Genomic DNA, 22,491 nt, shown 5'->3' on the forward strand with positions numbered 1-22,491 from the left:
ACTAATTACAGGATATAACTAATAACATATTGTTGAATATAGGCATACAAAACCATTATTACCAACAATGCCATGCAAGTGTTCTGTGTCATCACAATGGTGTAGCCCAACATAATACTTTACCTAAGCATGCGAGCAATGTGAATGGCAAAGGGGCAAACAGTGATGGGCACAGCTGTACACAGGAGTGAGCCAGACAACAAAATTAAGTGCAGGAGATGGCAGAGAGGAATACACCATAAGGATGACTGGTAAATCAACAGAAAACAAGATAAGCAATACCAAGTCCAGAGGAAACCTATGTTCTGGGTTTGGGGGGTAGGGGGCAGTATGAGGAGAGGGCAACAGCATAAAAGCATCAGGCACTGGCAAGAGTAAAACTGGACTAGGAAAACGAGCCCCCTTCTGTTCTGACTAGCTTTCAAGCCTGGTCAATGTTGACACTACAATGATGGCTACCAAGGACAGCAGCGATCAGTTAGCTCCATCATGCAGCAACTGGAGGAAGCCTAGTAGATTCTAAAGGTCGCCACAGATGCCTCTCTGGAGTGAAAGGGCCTCATTTTCCTGGGTGCTTCTTGCTACTATCAGCCTGCCACACTGGTACTGCGGAGTCCTCTATGAATCAGGACAGCTACTGTCAACACAGGGAATGCAACCAGACTGCATGCAAAAAGCATCATCAGCTACTGTCAAACCCAGGGCATAAAGTTAAGGCTGACTGACCAACTCCCTCATCCTTCTCATTCCTCAGAAGTTCAGATTTTGCTGACATTAACATGCTGGTAATGCCTGGGATACTAACTCAACCTGGTGTTAGAATGTCACAGGTCTGTAAATGCAACAATAAAGTTGTAATTCTTCAAGGAAAGTCTGGGCCATAGAGGATGATCATGAAGGACAGCTTTGATCACATGGAATACCTTAGTATACATGCCATACCACAGATACCCTTCCTAGCCTAATGTACCAAAGAAATTAAAATAATGCATTATCAAAAGCAGCCTAACATCACAAAAATCAAGAAACTTGAAATACAAATCAGATAAACATTGCAGGACTTTAAAAAACAGTGACTGTAAAAGGTTTTTTTATGGACAATGGGTAATTCTGATTAATATGAGTCATAGCCCACAATTAGTAAATGCAATCTGTATTACATTCGATAGACTTTAAAATCACCTAAAGCAATGCATTTCAAGGGTGTTAAGTTATTTCTTATGTATTAAAAGCTATCAATCCATTTCATATAAATGACTTTTGGAAATTTTAGCAAATTTGACCATATGTAGTCCAGGACAATAACCACCAGCTATTGATTTTGGATGATTTAAACACAAGCCTGGCCAAATGATTTCATAGAGCAAATAATTTCCTTCACAGGTCTCACTGTAAAATGCAATGTATTTATAACGGCATTTAAAAAAACCCCAAATCTCTAGACTAATGAGAACAAAGAACTTTAACTTTGGAAAATATTTACTGGGCAGATGTTGGTGCCTGGAACTACTTTTGAGTCCTTGAAGAAGTAAAAGTCACCAACTAAATTTATTTAATGTTTCTCTCTTTCCTCTAACTCAGCTTGAAGAATGAATCATTCCTGATGTGTCAGAAAAATACCAGAAAACAACAGACTTGCCTACTATTTCTAAAAATGAATTGGTTCTTTTTAAGGGCCAAAGTCATCTGTAGGTAAGCCTGGAGAGCTACCCAGCTTGCCATCAAGCTGTAAATCGGTAATTAAATCTCAGGTTAATAGCATGCAACTAACAGATGCTTTTTGTAGGCAGTGTAACAATTTGAAACATTGAATATGTATAACATCGCTGTAATAAAACATGGAAATGCCAAGACACAAATTAGTTTTTTCCTAAAGGCCAATTAAAAAAAAAAAAAGAAAAACAGCTCAAAACTGGTGCCTGTTCTTTCTGCTTCTTAATATATTTTTTTAAAATTTTTAACCAGGAGTGCATTTGAAAGAGGAGCAAGGAAACATACTGTACAAGGTAATTTTATCTCAGACAACCTTCATCCTCCATTTTTTATAGTTTCTCTGAAGATTAAAGTCTTTCATCAGCTTGAAGAATTATCTACACTAACACCATCAAAATAATAATCAAGGGGAAATGGGAGCAACAGGAAATGTTACTGAGAGAATGGCTTATTGCTTACTATGTGCATTTTAATTATGAACAGATTAAACTGAATTTAACTGAAGTTAGGAAACAAAGTACACTAAACAAAATATAAGGTAATTGTGATCAATCTGAATAAAACCCAACCATTAATCACAAAAATATTTCTCTGCCATTATTAAGTCTCTTACTCTAAATAACCAATAAAATTTAAGTCAAGCAACCCACTTGATCTACTGCCCATATTTGCAAGTGATGTGATTATTCATCCACAATACAGAGCAAAATAAAAATAACTTCAGGAAGAAGTCCCAGTCATTTGATGGCCTCTGCAATTTTCCGGAATTAATGAAGATGAATCCAACTAACAGAAATGTCACAATATTAAAAAGTAATATTCAAATGCCAAAGCATAATAGATAGTCATCACATAAATGATAAAGGGTTGTATGTACTCTGTTCCCTCTTTTCCTCTCCACTACAAAAAGGTTTTAAAATAATGGTAAGATAAGATAACATAACATAAAAATCCCCAAACTAGAAGAGTACCAGCATGCAATCCCCTGGGGGGGGGGGGGGAAAGCAAAAAAACCCCTATGAACTATTAGAATGTGGTACTGGTTAAGTGAGTGAAGAGAGTGCATACATCAAGAAGTAAAAAATCTCTCTCACAAAGCCAGGTCCAAGAATTTCAATAATTACTCAAGCAATACTTTTGCTCTTTCCATCTGTGAATGGGGACGAAGGAAAGAAATTCGCTATCCAACCTCACGCAGCTTAGAAATTCTGGTTTGTATTTCTGTGTATGACTCTGAAGTAAAGCATATAGTCAATCAGATACACTGAAGTGAACACCCCATGTATTGCACTACCATGTCTTTATCAGTCTGAAATGCCTTTGCTGAAGCAATATGAGATAGATTATAGGGAGGAGAGGAGTTGATGGAAAACAAGTGTTTTCCCAGTTTTTACTATTGGATGGAGATGAGAATAGTAAACACCACTGAGAAAAATGAGCAACAAAGTCATAATTCATGGCACAATTAAATAAAACCGTATTGATTTGGAGGTCATGCAGGCTGGCATAGTGGAGGCTGGGCAGAGAGGTCAGACTTTGACATTCAGCACAAGAAAGTAGCGTCTGGGGGATCAAAAAGGCCTGGCCAAAACCACAAAAGACTGCTGGAGCAGACTTTTCCACATCTACCGAGACTCTGGAAATAGCAGACATACATTTAAATAAATCCACAAGGTCTTACTATAAGCATCCTGAAACATTCTTGAGGCAAACTCATAGTCCACTAGAGAAAAGCAGCTTTGCTGCCAGGACCAGGGCAGGTGGATCATGAAGCATCAGCGCTCAGAACTGATTCGAGACAGGAGCTGCACCAGTGGGAAGTGAACTGGGACACCACTGACACCCCAGAATCCAGCAGGCTTTAGCAAAAGAGAGCAGAAACTATGCCACTCAACAGAGGATTCAGCACAGGGAGCTCAGTTAGGATTATGACATGCAAGTAACTTGTGTATAAAATGAGTAACAAAAATATCCCTACCTGTGGCAGAAATAGGATCTGCTACAGTGGTAAATCATCTGGGCAATTTGGAACATTTGCAGTAGGAAGACAGCTAAAGCAGAGTATCCAGTTCTCAAGCATTTTTTTAAACCCTTCACAAGTTACATTGGTAGTAATGTAAAAGCAGTGTAACATTAGTTCAGTGTATCTGAGCAGGACATCCTCCCAAACATCTCATTGCAAGCAACTGCACTTTCATTACTGAGAAAGAAGTATCCAGAGATAACTTTTTATTAAAGAACGTCTTAAGGCCTTACCATTTTTCTGTTATGGACACTTCCTCTAGAAAGTAACTCAGAAAAAATATACAACAGTCCCATAAATATAGCATTTTTGATAAATCACATGTGCAAAAATTGCCAGTTCTGTCGCCATGGTTAATATTCTGTTGTTACTACAATAATTTCCAGGGGTACACACTGTGAATAAAGGCTTGTTACTTACCTATCATACACATTGAGTAGCCAGTTAAGACACATGTCTACACAGAGAGGAACATTCACCATGTCTTTGTGTTTCTCTTCAAGTCCACTGTAGATAGTAGTGAGACAGCTGATCACATCCTGGACACCAATCAGCTGGTCATTTTGATTCAACTTGTGCTGTTTGAAGACTTCACTTGTTGTGTTCAGGTCCAACAGGTCCACTGACAACAGGTAATTAAAAAAAAAAAAAAGACAAGACAAGAAAAGTAAAGAGAAACCGCATGAATATAGAATGCAGAGCACAGCATTCACAATACTTGTTCACATGCATGTTGTAGGGAACACTGCAGACAGCCAAGAAGAAGCTTTCATTTAGTAACATTATAGTGAAAAAACTTCCCTCTGAGAAGTTGGCTGCAGTTTGGTACCTATGTGATATTTTTAAAAAAAAAGAATCAACAAGAAAACCATAACAACACTGTGTGGCTCAGAACATTTAAAACGCTGCTGAAGTAGTCTGTGTAATTAGAGGATCCTAACTTCAGATGTACGCACCCTGGGAGTCCAGTAGGATTAGAGAATTCTTTGCATTTACCATAAAGCAAAAACCCATTAAATGACTATCACTTTTGATAAATGTCGAGCAAAGCAAATTCTTAGGTAACAACATTCTCTTAAATGCAGTAGAAATGTATCGAGGCTTGATTAACTGAACAGCAGCTGCTAAATCAAGGCTTAAAATTAAAGTAGGGAGGAACACAGGGAAATTATTTGTGCAGTTTTTCAGAACACAAAATGCTACACTTTCATGAATAATAGTTTGATCTCCTTTATTACAGCATGCTTTCTATAAGCAGCTGGTGACGCTATGGATACCCAAGAGGGGACAAGGGCTTTTGCACCCCAAAACCACAAAAACATAATTGCAATTGCGAAAAATCTGGGGTTTGCACAGTGAAAACAAAAAGCTGTCAATATGCTCTTCTAATTCCTTCTGCAAAACAAAGTGGAGAAGAGGAAACTTACATTATTCTTCCTTCTTTTGCATCAAAATCAGTCAAAGAGTGGCAAAAGGGAGGACTTCAGCAAAAACAATAAAAGTTCCAATGTACCAGCAGCTTGCTACAGTGTATACAACATGAACTTGAAGTATATTCAGAGCTCATACAGAGTTGTTTCTGGAAAGCCCATAACACATTTACACTACAAATGTCATCTCTCAAAGGAAATGAAACATGACAATCTCAGACGTGTTGTAAATTGCTCTGCACCGATAAAGTTAAATAAGGGCCCCGGAAGGGCAGTCTGCGCCCAGTCTTGCTTGGGCTGGAAAACGAGCACAGGAGAAAAAAAAGCAGGAGCAAAAAACCACAACTGTGAGCAAATCTGTCAAGAACTAAATGAGCATCTCCCAAAAGGCAAGGTTACAGGCCAAAAGAAGGTTACATTCCCAACCCCATTTCCTCAATACACCCTGCCTAATGTCATGGTGCCTTGTAGCTCTTTACTTTTTCCCCTCCTGTTCTGTCCTAACTTTACAACATCACACTTGCAGAAGTTTTATGTTTGTTTGCTTTTTATTTCTTTACTTTTCTTTCCTTTTTTTTTTTTTTTTTCTAAAAGCCCATCTCTTGGGTTTGCAAACAAATGCCAGCCATGGATTTACCAACCAGGCAGACTGCTACTTGCAACAAAACACCTTGTCACCAGCTTGACCTGAGATAGCCAGAGTACTTGGCAGTATGCTGCAGTGTAATCTACAGCAGCTGGAAAAAATACGTAGTACACCAGACACGCTCACAGCTGTATATAAAACCAAAACAACCCCCCCTCCACACTACCATAAGACACAGACTATTTTTTTTGAGGCGTGAAGCCAGTTTTGAAACTATAAAATGCTATCAAATCACGTAAGTATTGCACTCAGGAGAGATGGACAATTGTCATGCTTTTCCTTCATGACCTACAGTGGGGGGAGGGTTAGGGCTAAGGGTGGAACCCCTAAAAATTATTGCAAGTGGTTTGCTGGTAGTATTTTTTTCACTTCGTTTTTCCAATGTTGGCTAAAAGCAGGTAAGCAGCTTCCTAAAACAGACTGACAGCACCCAGGGCCTGCCCTTTTTAAAGGCAGTGAAAACTTAGGGAGTTTTGGCATGCGAGAAAGTTGTAGCTTTTGGGCTTGGCTTAGCGTGGCCACCCTTCCACTGAAAACAGTGATTCAACAGCCACTGGAGTAAGCCTGCTAACTTCATGTTTTGATCTGCTAGCATGAAGATCTCACATTCACATTTCTGCCAAGGGACTCTAGAAGGAATCAGGAGAGGTTATTTTGATATTTTCATATTAAAAATAAAATCTGCTGCTGTACTAATGCAAATTAAGCAAAACTTACGACTTTTGGATGACACCATTCATGGACAACAGCCAGAGGAAATTGCTTCCATCCCTGCTTACTTCAGCACTCACCTGACTGAATGAACTTTGGGTAAAGAGAGTTACACTCCAGTGGTAAGATCTACCCAGGAGCAGCACCCCCAGATTGGGCTGATGCAAAGAGGGATGATTTTCCTACTACATATCCATTACTGAAAGTTTTTAAATAAGCCCTGTTTATGCAGATGGGGAAAAGCTAACCTGAATCTCCATGTGCCATTGCTGGCATGAACCTACCATACACAGCTTTTAGTGCATTTTTGCACTACCATTCTGCATCTTCTCAAATGTGCTGAATGACCAGTCCTGCTGTTAACCAAAAAATGGACACAAGGGTCATTTCTGTCCTTTCTGCAGTGAGGAGACCTTCCCAAAGGAAAACTATAAACAGAAACCACGTCATTCAGCATGGTTCAAGCAGATGTGAGTGACTGACTCAGGAGCAAGTAATGACATGCAGCTGCTAATGGCAAATTTGAGGCTGCCATAACCCTACAAAAAAGGAAGGCATTGCTATGGAGCTTTTGCATCAGAAAGACCTTGTGAATGACAGCAGTTCCTGCACAAGACTGGATGGCTGCAGGAAGCCTGCACAGCTCTTGCTTTTAGTCTAATGTGTCTTAATGTTCATTCCTTAGTCTTGTGCAGTTGAAATTACTACTAGCATTCTTAAATTTCAAATCACCTAGAGGAGCTCAGTGAGAGAACAATGAATAGATATACGGGGTTTGCTCCCTTTCCCCTTTCTAGTACTACACTCCAGTATCTGAGGCAATATCATTTCTTGAAAACAACTAAAGTACACTGCACAAGAATAAAATATTATAGTCAGGCAGGGTCTGGTGCTGCAGACCTGCCCAGTACAACACACAGGATATTCTCTCTGGCCCCATTCTTCTTCTCCTACAGCAGGAAAGTGCTCTCGGTATAGCTGCCCCATATAATTTTTCTTTTCAACCTGCAAACTTTCTCAGCTTCCTGCAAAATAAACAGAGTAGGTACATATACACACATGTTAGTCTGCAGGAAGCTACCTTCCACAAACCAGAATGGGATGAAACATGCCTCTACTTTCCCACTTCTAAAGGAGGGCAGTGGAGTGAATAACTTTCTGACAACCTTGGGTTTTCACACGTACCAAGACCAAAGATCTAGAAGAGAGATTTGGCATCAGCGAGGTTTTCCAAAGCGCAGTTCTCAAATCACGTACTCCTGAACCTACCCATATAGCACTAATACTGTGCCACCAGTCCTTACCGCAAAGTCAAAATCTATCAGGTGCAAGTGGCACTGAGCATCCTGCTCCAGCTGTGCCCTTGGAGTTGTCACCAAAAAGGCCTTTGCAGTTATACACACACTGCGGCTGTGACAGCAATTTGTCACATTTTGCAGTTTAAAATAACCTCATTTTCTAGTGATTTATTTTGACATTTTCCTTGCCTTAGCACATAAGCTTTTCTGAAGCATTCCACAACCAAACTCCTTTAAAAACATCCACAATTAAAATTACAGGAAATACAACAGAAGACTAAAGTAACTCAGGCCTGAGAATGACTCTTTCCCTACCTTAAATAAAACCACCAACAAATAGAAGTCAAGAAAATAATTCTCAAGAGGCTCTTAACTACTTTCCTCTTCCTCAGAGAGGAGGTGCTAGCACATGTTGTGTTTTGGCTACCTCAGCAGACATTGATGGGACAGAATCAGGCTGAGAACCATCAAAGTCAAAGGGAATTTGACCTGTTCCCTGGCAAGAAATAATCAGCTAAGGAAACAATGACAAAGGAACAGCACTGATTATATTTTTGAAGACGGTCTGAAAATTGTGTCAGATCATAACAAATTCCTGTTCAGAGATGAAAAACTCTTGTAGCATTTAGCTTTGTGGATAATCTGCAATGTCTTTCTTAAAAACCCACAACACTGCGTTCTCACAAATTACACCAATCCTTTGTCAAATCTCTGCATGTAATAAAGACAAAGTTGTTTCTGGCTGTGGTCTACTCCCACGAGGCAGAGAGATGGAGCAAGCAAACAGCTTCATAAATAACGAGGCAGATTGGATCTGTAGAAATGACAGTTTTACTCCTGGGTCTCTCTAACTGGAATATTCTCTTTACTTCTTACTACTTACTTCTGTCCTCCTTCCACCTCCCTCCCTGAAACGAGCTAATATTCACTTTTGAAATCTGTGAATGAGGAGAGCTAACTATTACGGTCATTACAGAAATTGATATATTTTGCAGTAAAAGCAAGAGCAGGAGGTATGTTGCTCCTCAAAGCTTATTAGTAGTAATGAAAGTGAAGTTTGTTCTATCCAGGTCACTAGACAATCTGTATGCCTGTCAAATAGGCAGTATGATTAGCATCCATCATGTGCAGTCTGTTTTCCCACTCTTCCCTGGGGAGCAGCACGCACAAGGAGAATTTTACTTTGCTTTCCAGCTTCTTGCTTTGCTTTTGGTTTTTAGGTATACACTGATGCATACTTTATACGCTCTGCACTGATAAGCAGAAAGCTCATAAGGCTCTTTAGTCTTCCTGGATGATAAAACTATAGCCTTGGGTGGGAACATATCTCTTGCACAGAGAAGCTCCAGGCTGTGCCAAAGAAATACAGTTTTTCTTTCACTACCATCAGATAATCTGTTCAAAGGACAGGCTCTGCTTTTTCCCCAGTGTAAGACCTTGAACCTAAGATCTCAAACTTGATTTAAAATTCTGTGAGAAGCCAGAATAGCATATGAAGAAGTGGCAAGAGGCACTCCCAAGAGTCTGTGCTATTGCTCAGATGCACTCTGGCTTTCTGGAGTGGCTTGCTAGTATCTCAGGCTCAGCTTCATTTGGTATAAGGCATATCTGAAGTCCAGCCAAGAAGCTACCACCAAGATCTGTTGTTTTGGCTGGAAGGAAAACTAACCACCTGGAGGGTGAGGAAGGGACCCCTCTTTGTGCAATTCCTTGTTGCTTGGTTCCTCACTTCCTGGCTTTTCCCTTCATGTGTTCCTAATCGGACTGCAGTACTGTACACCCTTCAGGGATGAGAAGTCCTTCCATAACAAGGACTCCTGGGTTTAAACAAGAAAACCTGGTGCTGTTGTACAACATTCTTATACCAACTGTTGCCAAGACCTTTTGGAAGGTCTAAAATCTGCAACCTTCATGCTGATTCATAACCCACGTCTCCTCCAAAATGGTCCAGTTTCCTTATTTTGGTCCAGTTTCACCTTATTTTATTGCTGGTAGATGTGTGGTTTTATGTATTTTCTTTTCTATTCATAGTCGTAATAATTTTAAAATTTCACATTCTTATCAGCTTTTCTTCCACACACCCTCCTCTTCTCTGCCTCCTCACAAAGTCTCACTTCCTTCTAAACTTTCAACCCTTTCAGTTATCTGCCTTATATTCACATCTTACCTCTAAAATAAACATGGATCAGTTACAAGCTACCTCAGCTGCCCCAAGAAAGTACCATCTTTCTTTTTCTCATCCTGATTCTCATGGACAATGAAGAAATATTGGTGGCAAGATGACTCCAAAGAGTACTCAGTTTTCTTTGCACAGGACACACAGGCAAGAGCTCAGAGATGCAGTGTTGTACTTGCAGTGCAACTCAGAGAAGTCCCAAATCCAGAGGCCAAGACCTCTCTATATGTCATTTCTGAAGCTGCTAAACTTTGACCATGGTCATGCAACTTGTTAAATTAAACCATAATTGCGATATAACAGGAAGTGCTTCTTTTAAATAATGTCCTGGTTTTGGTCAGGATGGAGTTATTTTCATTTGTAGCAGCGGATGGAATGCTGTGTTTGAGAGTAAAATGGGAGTAGTGCTGATAACACCCTGATGTTGTTAATTGCTGTCAGACAGTCAAGGACTTTCTCAGCTCTTCATGAGAAAGGAGGGGCGAAGCCAGGACAGGTGGCCCACCTGACCAAAGAGAGTATTCCATGCCAGTTACGTCCTGCCCAGGATATCGGGGGGCTGACGGGAGGAAGGCCTGGGGCGGCTCCGGGACGCGCGGTTCTTGGGGGACGGTCGGGTTCTGGGACGGCTCTGGGTGGCACGGCCTGAGTTGTGTGGTTTGGTGAGAAACTGCATTGTGTATCAACAGCTTCATATATTTTTGCTTTGAAGTCCTGTTAGTATTGTTACATTGTATCTTTCTGTTATCTTAGTAAACTATCCTTATCCCAACTCACAGGCCTCTTAATTTCTTGATTTTGGGGTTATTTGCCCCTTTCTCTTCCTTTTCCCTTCCCTTACTTCTCACCCCCCCCTTCCCTTTTCACTGCTCTTTTCCTTTAAGGAGCAGGCAGCTGCGTGGATCTTGGCCCTCAGCGGGGTGAAACCACGACAAATATCTAGCAAATGTAGAAGAGAAAAACTGAGATACAAACATGAACTTTGGGAAGGAAGTAGTTTAGACAACTGAACCTACTCAGTAGACACCAGTCCTTTCCTGCTGATGACCTATATGCTATATGATGGCTGAATTCTTAGATCACTTAAGAAAACAGAAAAATGCCAACACAGGTATGGGCAGAATATCCAGTGTGCATACTAAATGCATTGTCTAAATTTACAACCTCATCCTCCCTCTCTCTGTATATGCACACAGTTATTGCTAATAATAGCATTTTGTCCTAATATCTTCTTGTTATTAAACTGTACAGCAACACCAACTACCTACAACCTGCTACATCGATCAGTATCCTTTCCCATCACACTTTGAGCAGCCTAAACTCCTCTCTTAACTGGAGTTTACACAGCAAGATATTCTCTCTGAGAGGGAGGAATGTTTTCAGAATTATATCTAGCAGCAGTAAACACTTGTAAAAAATGGAACAGAATTCTCTAAAATAACAATAAAATAGTCGAGTTTATGTCAAAGATCAGGATTTTAGCTCACATCGTTTCACATTTGTTTGTATCTGCTTATACCAAGAACAGCATGCAACAGTCATGATGCCCAATATTTATTTTCCTAACACTTCTCAAAGTATTCTTAGTTGGCATACCATTTCAACTTACCCAGGGCACCCCTTTTTTCATTAATTTCATTTACGTGTAATAATGATACCTACTATTGGCAAATCCTCCTGCCCTTTTGTTTGTCGACAGTCTGTAGAGGATGTGTGTGGTCCCTCGTTAAACATTAATGTTGTAAGACTTAAGCTGACCCTCCCCCTTCCCCAACCACAGTAGAGAAACCATTTGTCTGAGGCCAAACTCACAGCACAGTGCTTTCTGCAGTCTTCGGATTTTGATGGCCGTGCGGTAGGCAGAGAAGCGTACGTTGTTCAAGTCGGCTGAAACAGCAGAACAGAAATATGAGCAGCCCTAAAAAGAGAGCCTTTAAATTTCCTTTACGTATAAACCTTCCCACTTCAGAAGAAGTCTGATGCCACTTTTCTTCTCTGCAATGAAAAAATAACTTATAGCCCACAAATAAAACAAACTAAGAAGTTGGGACCTCAGTCCGATCCACCTGCAGGGAAACCCTCCCGACCCTGGCAGTCCAGGGCCTTCAGAGACTGGCACACCAGAAATCCTGATGCTACCTTGGCACACGTACTACATATACACATAACAGAGCTTTACTATGTATTATGCAGTGTTAAGTAGTTTCCAGACAAGGCCAGGTTGGATGGGGCCCTGGGCAGCCTTGTGTAGGTCCAGGCCTGGAGGTTGGTGGCCCTGCCTGTGGCAGGGGGGTTGGAGCTCTATGATCCTTGGGGTCCCTTCCAACCGAGACCATTCTATGATTCTATGATTCTACTCAAATACAGTATGTTTCTCAAGTGATTTACAACTCTATCAGACAACACACAGGAAACAGGAAGCTTCGGAGGTCACAATAACAGGGGAAAAAAATGTTTTATTTTCCCGTAATTTCTATGCCATGATATTGTAAACAGTGCTTGGAAAGGGACAGCCAGATAGCCATAAGCTCTGTTTAAGAAACTGTGGGTATAGTAACATTTTTTCCTCAGTCAATGGTATTTTACCTTTTTGCTCCTTAGAAAGGGAGATTCACAGTAAATGTAAATGCTAGCAGGGCATGTTAAACTATTTGTACCATAAAGTGGTCTAGCCTTTACTGATAGCAAAGCAACTCTGATTTATTACAAAAATGAGTTCCCTGTAGACTGGCATCCTGCTTTAAACATGCAGTCAATCTGCATTGCTGGACAATCCCTCATGGGTTTAAAAGAAATAAACAAGATGCTGTATTCAGAGTATATTGCTCAGAATTAAAATTACTGAAAGGCAATAAACATGACATGATCAAGGGAGTAGGTTTTCTGCAAAGTGGGACATGCCCTGTTACACACAGTTCACGGCAACATTAAGAAATGCACTCACCTAAGGACTGGAAGAGTTCAGTCATTTTAGGATGATCCCAACAGGTTGTCTGTGTCTCATGACTAGAAAGGAATGAGGTAATCAAAGTTTCAGGCAACACACACACAATGCAAAGGACAAAAACCCCAAGATACTCTGATTTTCTGTGTCTAAGTGGCAAGAAATCCCCTGGCTCTTTAATTAAACTACACCATCTGTGTCACTCAACTACTTGATTTTTTTTAATCACAAAGTAAGTCTGAAAATCGCCCATGTATGTAACAGTATTTACTTTTGATTCCAAGTGTGGTTGTATCAGTTGAACTCTGATCCTAAAGCTGAGGCACACAAATAAGGTAAAAATTGCAAAACTTCCTGCTGCTGTAGCACAACAAAAATATTTGCAAAACCACTTTAAACATAAAAAACTTTGAGTTTGTATTTCAGACTTCATTGAATAGCTGAACACACACAAAAATTTTAAACTTAGCATATTTAATGGAAAGCTTGATCGTTCTTCACACGGACCATCAATAGGTGTCTTCATTTAAGAGGGGTGTTCTGCTCTAGCGCTCACAGAAGAGAGATTCAATATGCAGCATTACTTAAGCCGCCGCTTAGCAATGCTGTTCCAATTCACCAAGGTTTCAGGTATGCAGCCAGAGGGGTTAAAACGTGTATTGTGTCAGGTCTACTGAAATCTTCCATTCCCTCCTGCAAGCCACATTTTACTTTTTTATCAGAATGTTAATTGCTAGAATGACTGCACATTCTTGCCTCAATAAGTATTTAAATTTGAATTAGATTAAGAAAATTACAGAAGCTGTGTTTAAAAGACCATAGCACTCCCTTTAAAAGTTAATAATAAAAATTAAATGATGCTAGATTCGGAAGTCTAACAAAAATAATGAGCAGAGAATACCACTCATCTCACCTTTGTTTCTATTTAAAAAATGAACACATTCCCCCCTACACATACATATATATTGGTTGCAGATGACTTTAAATCACACTTTGCCCTTAAATGTAGCTAACTGCAACTTTAGTTCATATATATCAATGGCTGTACCTCAATGGGGTGGTCAGTATTTAATCATCATTGATTTAAAATTGTTTTATTTTTAGAAACCAACCAAGACTAAAACCTTTTATACTAAGTGATGCAAATTAAATGGAATAGAAGGTCCTTGGTCCAAAGAGTTACAGAGACAGGACAGATAGTGCAAAGGGGAGACAGGCTCCAAACAAAGCAGGAACTGGAGGCCCTTCTTAACATTATTCAGTGAGATATATTAGTGGAAAGCACATGTACTGGTTGTCTACAAAGGGACTACAGTCACCACTTCACCAGCATGATGCTTCCAGCTTTGAGTGGGGTCCAGGTCCCCCACAGTCAGCTCTCTCTGTTACTAGGCTTAACACTCTCTGCCATGAGTCCCATTTGTGTACGACACCATCAGAGCTTTGTGAGATGCTTTTTATGGAAGGCAAAATAGATATTTTCTATTGATACAGTAGGTATAAATCTTCTTTTCTCTCTTAGTGATTATTCCCTAGGAGATGACTGAAAGGAGACAAAGCACCTGCACAAAATTGTATTTAAAGAGAGATTTATACAATATACATTAAAAAAAAATAATCTTCTGTTAGACCTTGATTGACTCTGAAATACTTTAGTAAACCCTCCCCAATTCAGAAGTAGTACTGAAGTACCTGAGCACATTTTCCTGAACTGAAACTTTTATTTGGTTTCAGTTTGATAATATCATCACATGAATTACATTCATGTTTCAAATTTTGAATGATGTGGTCAAGGCTCTTGTACACGGAACCCCAAAGCTAAGGCATGCCAGTATTTAAATCAGTGGTTTTGTGGTTTCTAGAATGACATTTTTAAAACAGTGCTATATCTATCCTTGTCCAAAAAGTCATTTCAAAAACAAGTAGCTTGACAATTGTTTCCCTGGAAGGGGCACACCAATAAATCATCATGAAGTCAACAACAACAAAAAAGGACATAGACGTGTTTGTTGCTGTGCCAAGGTAAAGGCAATTGACTGTCGAGCATTCCCAAGAAACACTGGTATAAAAACCCGACAACAAACCTACGGTACATTAGAAAGAACAACATACACAGTTTCAGTAAAGAGGAATGGAAAATACAATGACTCGTACTGATCAACTTATTAAATAACCTCAAAACTGCCCTAAGGCTGCCCAATATCTGCACTGTTTTGTTAGGTGGGATGCCATCATTATCATTCTGAACATTTAGAATTTTTTTCTGTTGACAAAAGCCATTGCAACTGACCACAGAAATGGATCCAATATGTGACCAGCTTAATAAAGCTTGTCTGAAGGAAATGGCTTCACCTCAACTCCTCTAACCAAAAAGACCCCTCCAAAAATCACACAAAAAATGCTGAAAAACCCAATCACAAACAAACAAAATAAAAAAGACCAAAACTGGTAATTTTACTGCTAACATCATAAGTGAAAAGGAATTCTTGGCATTTTCTGAGAATGGGCTTTTAACTAAAACATCTTAAAAAATGTATGCCAAAAATAAAGGTAGGTAGCAGTACTGTGATAGACACTTTAGATATAGGTATATATAAAATTGCATTTCAAACTATTTGAAATGCTAAAATATTAGTGTAAACACTGCATGTAAACAACATGCAATTTAGCTCATTCAAATCTTGTTTACTGCCTTAGAAGAAACTATCAACTTAAAATTAGCCATGATGGTAAAAACTGCTGAATTCTAGCCTCTGATTCTGAGTTCACCATCTTCTGGCCTTAAAAAAAGGTTTCCATGCAGAAATCCATTTTCTTCTTGTGGGGTGCAGAGAGGTTCTCACCTGGGAAGCACTGAAGAAGTACAAAGGTTTATTAGCAGCAAATAGCCCTCTACAGAAACAACAATGGATCAATAGCAGAAGCGCATTTGAAATTCTTGTCTTGCAACAAATTGTTAAATTTTGCTAGGTTCAAAGAGATCTTTCTTTTTTATTCAAAAAAAAAAGGGGGGGGGGGGCGAACACATGTACTTGGATAAATCCTTGATTTCCCAAGCCCTTCTGGAAATGCTTGCTTCGGATGTGGGCAGATCTAATTGCAATTCCAGCTATTAAGTATTTTATAAACCCATAGGCAATGAATAAGGGCTAATATTCCCAATCAAGCTTTTTCCTTAAATCAGGTTTCCCAGATCTAACAACGAGAGTTTCATTGTGTGCTTTCATGTGTGTGCTTAACATGAAGTAGAAAAAAAGTGGAAATATCCAAAAATCTCTGTATCCTCTTATCTTATTCCTCCATTTAGTGTAATAAATACCTAAACAGAAAAATTTTCTCTTTACAGAGAAACACTGACCACGAAATGTATGTCAAAAAGTAATGGACAGAAAATATTAGGTTTCTATTTTCATTTGAAAAAGAAATACATTTGTACAAGACTTTTTTAAAACTTATCACTCAGTTCTTTCATATACTATGTGTGGTGGCTACCTGTAATACCTGCTGCAAGAATTCTATGAGAAAGGATGCCCCATGAACTGGGGTGGAATGGAAAAAAGGTGAAAGATAATCCCCTTATTTAGGCTTGTCTGTAATTACCCAAAAGTCATTACTACCTGACAGCTGCTGAATGACTACACAAAGTGAATATGATTATGTCAGCCTCATCCCAAAGCACCTAGCAAGAAACAGGCTAATCTGTACAGGCTAAGCAAAGCTGTATGTGGATCCAGCAGAGAAAAACTATGGGTGCAGAGTGAGCGAATCACTGATTCCACAGTCACTCAGGTCAAAGGAGGCTGCAACTCCACCACGACGGGCAGTGTCACTACTGCCACCGAATATATTCCTCTGGATATAGGCTTTCATTTTCAAGACAGAAGACACAAAAGCCAGACCACACAACAGAGTTGAGGAAAAAATATGGGACTGTAAATTTAAAAAGAGCTATAAAAAACCGGGGAAGGGGAGGAACCAGTCTCAACAGCAACATTTCTTAATGTAAAGTTCTGTTTGATAACCATTTCATAACATGCATTATGGGGACACAAATTTATTTTCACAGGAAGAAAAAAACGGGTGTGCAGATAACCTTCCTATGCTACAAATAAAACTGTCAGAGAAAGGAATCATTTTATTAGGTGCTCCCAACAGGGGCATGCAAGACAAAGCGCTTTCCGGTGATTTGGTTTGTAAAGCAGCTCTTTGAAATAAGATCCATCTTTCTCTGCTGTAGCTACAGTAGCTTTCATGTTATTGATGCACAACTAATGCAAGCAGATCAAGCACTGAGAAATGTGCTCAGAAACCTTACAGGATTGGACAGTCTGTAACAAATGAGACAGACCAGTGAAACTGGGAGAGATCTTTCCGACCAGGATCTCATAACTCCTTCCTGTGTAAATTCACGACATAGCAACTTATTCTAAAATACACACTCCTGCAGTTACAACTGCCTGTCAGTTATTGCCCAGCAAGTAAAAGCAGACTGGGATGTTCCTCTGCTCCTCTGATACCTCGCTCAGTACCCACAAATAAGACACAAGACATCAGACATATAAGAACAAGGGAATGGATAAAGACTATACAATTTCTTTGTATTTATTTTACATGTATGTGTGAAAGATGTCATCCTTGGAGCAAAGGACCAGAAACTGTTAAATTGCTAATTACCAGAGTTGCTAAAATGAGGTAAGGTAAGCAACTAAAGCAGTATGAAATTCACTCACAGAAATGCTACAGTTGTTTTCTGAAGATTTCCAGACAAAATTATTTTACTACATCATGAAGAAAACTACAACTTGATTCCTTTAGAGGCCATAACTTCTGGTAAGTCCCAGAAGGCAATTAGGTAGAATTGAATGGATTGTTTTCACCACAGAGACACAACAGGATATCTTCAGAAAATTCAGCCCTGCTAGCAACTATCTGCTAAGAATGTGAAGAAATGCCGTTTTCTGTATTTTTCTATAGAAAACAATCTGTAACCCCTAGTGACAGAAAACTGAGCCTGCAGAGAAGCTAATGGAAATCTAAATTTGGAATGATGCTGAAGTTAGAAGGAATAAAAAAAAATCTACATGGTAACCTGTGAGAATGTTATCATTTTTAGTCATCTCACTGACCTTCTGAAAAGAATCAAAATCAAGCATTTAACCAAGAGCAGACAAATGTAGAGTTTTCCCTCCCTGTTACAACTACTGTGGCAGTTCTGTCACAGGTCACAGTGACACATGCCCAGGAGAACCTTCTCTACTAGCTTCTGGAAGAACTACTTGTAGGGTGAGGTGATACTTGGTTTCAGTGAAAGTGAACAACAGTGGGGTTCATTATTCACCTCGCATGTACATGGCACCAGATGAAAGGAACTTTTCAAGGTCTACAGGAGCTGAAGTTATGAGATATCACTCTGCACAGTGAGTGATGTAAGAAGGGATTTCTGTTATGACAGAAACAAGCTGGTCTACAGGTCAGTAACACAAGTGGTGTGAACACATCTTCCCTCACAGATCAGTCAAGAAAAAATTAAAATGATTCACTGACTGAGCCACCAGAGAATTCATTCAGCATCCATGGATAGCTTATTTGACAAAACAATGTAATTTTAGAACTCTAAATGCTTTTTTGTAAATTTCACTAAAAATAAACATTAAAACCATCAAAATTTCCAATCTAAAAACCTACATATTAATGAAGTGCTCCAAAGCTTAAGTGACAAACATTTACCCTTACAATCTGTTTCTTATCCATTCTGTTTGCTGGCAGCTTTCCTATTATAATTGGCAAAGATAATTCTTGTTAGAAACAGCTCCTGTTTGTAAAAAGAGTGCTGAGATACAGTTAAGAATGTCATTTAACTTATGATCTTTAGAAATGTGAGAACAGTCCTGTTGAAATGAATGGAGTAAGTTGAACTTCTCCAGGTGTTTTGAGCTGCCCTTGGGGTCATGAAAAAAACTCAACCTGTTCTTTTTTTGGCTTTTTGTCTACAAGTAAGAAAACAAGAATCAGTGGGGTTTTTACCATTCCTCACTCCAGACAAGACCCATGCCTCTGTCAATAATCACTGGCAAGTACCTCAAGAGCAGACATTCAAACAGTACTCTGGCATTATGTTAAGTAGTGATCTGATCGTGTAGTTTTTTGCACAAAACATTACCTGAAATGAGGATCTCTACTCATCACCCACACCTAGACCCCGACTTTGTTGCCCTTGCCAAGTTTCAAATGGCATAACACCACCCCCACTTTATGATTGTGTCATGGTGCTTTATCTAGATACAGCCTATTTTCTTTTTTTAAAGCCTGTAAGAAAACACTGTGGTGAGAAAAAGGTGGCATTATGCATTGCAAGGGTTATGTATATTAGAGGTTAGTAGAGCAACTTATATGCAGATATTTTGAAATCCCTCCAGAGAAAATGTACGTCTGCATTTCTTTAACAGAAAATGAAGACCAGTGCAGGAACTGGTAACTGAAGAACGTTTCCTAAACTGAATCCTGCAGTATCTCTTTCTGCAAATTATATTATATTTTCCATTCTAAGAGAAAGACTACTTAATGCTTCTAAGAATGGGGTTATGGGCATAGCTAGAATAAGAAAAAAGTTAAGTTTCCCAGTTTCTCACCCTCTTCCCTATACAGGCATAAAACAAACATCAGGAAAGACTTCCTGAAGAGTCTTGAAAAAATTGAAAAGGAGAAAGCATTTTATTCCTATTCCCCACAAAGCTGAACATAATGTAGAACGTACCAAAATGGGATTTTTAAGATGAGGGTGATGCCAGCTGCTTCACAGGACTACAGAAAAGTAACCAGGTGACTACAGGGTTTGATATTGGTTTAATGATTCCGTCAAGAAACTACTCTCCCTATGTAATGCCCTGCATGAGATTAAACTCACTGTGACCCCTTCTGTATTACCCTTCTCTTTCTTCTGCACAGTACAAATATCTAAAAATTTATAGCATTGAAAGGTACACAGCTGAAGAAAACTTATGTGACAGAACAACAACAGTGAGAAATGCCAGGCTAATTATGTTTTCTGCACATCCCTTTCAGGTCATCGTGTATTCCTCAAAGATGGTTAGCAATCATACATAGCATCTACTTTATGCTTCTGTCTCTCTTCAGAATATTTTTATTGAAGTGCTATGTAATATAGGCTTTATTTTTTTTCTGTTATAGAAGCCAAATGTGCCTTATGTGATCCAAAGAGTTATAAATGAACAACAGCAGAAAACTCTCCTTATTAAATCCAAACCTTTGCAAACCAACCTGAGATTTTTAGTCAATGGCAAGTTTGCCAAACCTTTTGTGTAAGTTCTCTACTTTATTAACAAAAGTGCATCAGTAAATACCAGACCTTCTGCGCTGCTCATTAGTGCCATTGTTTTTTACAAAGTATTAAAGACTAATTTTTTTTTAATTTATTTTACAGATTCAGGTTGTCATTGATTGAATTCAATTGCAACAGAGAAGACTCAGATTACAGAAACACAAAAACTTCTATCAATTGCCATTAAGAAAACACAAAATCAAACAGGAGAAAAAAAGGACTAAATAAAATCACTTGGACATAGGTTCAGATTGATCAAAGATATGCACGAACCAGGAAGCACACACACATACATCTTGATAAATGTGGGCTCAATGAATTATAAATCCTTCTTCCAGCCAATCAGAATAGTCACTCCTTTCCAAATTGCTCCAAAACCAGTCTGCCTTGGTCTGAACTTATTGGGCCAAGGTGTTTGTACACTAGCTTTTTAATCTTTCACACACCTTTATTACAGCCTCATAAAGAGCAGACATGGCAACCAATACTAAATAGGATGGGGAGAACGAACTGCACTCAAGGCCACCATGGTAGGCTGGCACACTAAGGACGTCCTTCTCTGAGACACTTCTCTCTATGCATATAAGTGCTGGTTACGTCTGGCATCAGGAAATGAACAGAATAAATGCTGCTTATCTGAAAATACAGGTGTCTTGCATCATTTTTCCGGTCTTCTTCCAGATTCATTGCTACATAAAGTGCTCCCTCCTGCCTTCTCAGTTGTGATTCCCTATTTTTTTCTTAAAACTCCATTCTCAATGTGCAATAAAACTGCAAAGAATGCAGCATTTTATGTTTTTTTTAAAACACTCATTTTAACAGAGGTACAACTACATCATCATCTGCAACTATGTCGCTTCAGAATATTTTACATTTCTCATTCAAGGACACTCACAAAAAACAACCAAAATGAAACAAAGGTAAGAATTTATGGTTGTCTGAGAAGAGTCCATGTTCTTATTCAGAATTAAAGTAGCCTGATTTCGATTATCATTTATTTCCCTTTCAAAATTATTTTTTAGAAGTTCACTTTTTTCAGCCCCCAATCATTGAATCATACTCTTATTCTTTCTGCTGTTTTTCTTATCTCATAAACAACTGGTACCTCAAACTTTCTGAACATACAGCTTGCTGTAAAAACAGTAAATATAATTGCTTTTGAATAATAGTGTTATTGAGACTCCTACTAACTGTTTCTTCTACTCATGCTGTGCATCAAAGGCACCTCATTGAAAAAGGTTAGTATAATTAACCAAAAAAAAAATATATTAACTTAATCTTTGGCTCTTTTCTAGAATTTTTTTCTATATAAACAACCACCATTAATCCTACTGACTGTTCTCTTAAACCATATAACAAAAGCTCATTTAATCACTCCAATCAAACATGGTTTTGTATCAGCACCATTTTCCTCTCTTCCTTAAACTATATCCAAAATTTGGGAATAGAGGAAGATTGAAAAGAATATTTAAAGCTAGAAGTACTCTCCAGCCTGATAATACCAAAACAAACAAAATTCAGAATCAGCTATTTTATACTTTATTTTCCACAACTCTGTGTTTTATCTAGCTGGTGCTGCCAATATTGAAGTGCACATCAATAAGCAATAGGAAATTAAGGAAATTGTTGAGGTTAGTCTCCTTGTCAGACTGTGGAGCTACTGAAATTCAGTATTCCTCCTCAAGCTTTTTAAAATAAACAAATCCTACAGGTTGGTTGAAACATCATTCTTCTCATTCAAGACACAAGAATTAAGAGATTGCTTCAACAGCATGTATCATATTGAATGTAGGGAAAGATTATGGGAAAATTCATCTTGGAGATGTAGCAGTTAATTCTGTCGACTTTATTAAAACCATCCTTAAAATAAAACAGTGTTTTCTGTTTCTCTAATGACCTCAACCCTCAGAGACCTTGCCTTATACTTCTGCCCCTTTATCAAAGTTCCTGTGCAAGACGATTAAAACAATTTCTGAGAGTGTTGGGGTTTGTTTCTCAGCCCCAACTGGTTTCATTCTGCAATGTAGCTCCAGGGCAGCCAGCACACAGGTAGCAGAGCAAGCCCACATCATCAGTGGATGCTTTGACGCCACATAGTGTGCTTGCAGGATTGCATCTGGTGCACACACTGGAAAGACAACTTTCTTCTGAACTAATGAGAAAAGTGATAGGTGACATCTGTAACTCTTCCCTTGTCCACTGATGCAGTTA

The 22,491-nt window shown here is 38.9% G+C and overlaps 1 protein-coding gene across 1 annotated transcript in view; it reads right to left on the reverse strand.

Moving 5' to 3' along the window:
* Positions 1 to 22,491, reverse strand: part of UTRN (utrophin) — a 380,556-nt gene that overhangs the window by 51,401 nt on the left and 306,664 nt on the right. Inside the window, exons 58-60 of the mRNA XM_084262364.1 lie at positions 12,942 to 13,003; positions 11,810 to 11,884; positions 4,157 to 4,358 (exon numbers count right to left, since the gene is read on the reverse strand). Of these exons, the coding sequence (XP_084118490.1) occupies positions 4,157 to 4,358; positions 11,810 to 11,884; positions 12,942 to 13,003 (339 nt within the window). The remainder of the gene's footprint in view (positions 1 to 4,156; positions 4,359 to 11,809; positions 11,885 to 12,941; positions 13,004 to 22,491) is intronic.

Source organism: Gallinula chloropus (genome assembly GCF_964237585.1).
Source record: "Gallinula chloropus genome assembly, chromosome: 3".
NCBI lineage: Eukaryota > Metazoa > Chordata > Aves > Gruiformes > Rallidae > Gallinula > Gallinula chloropus.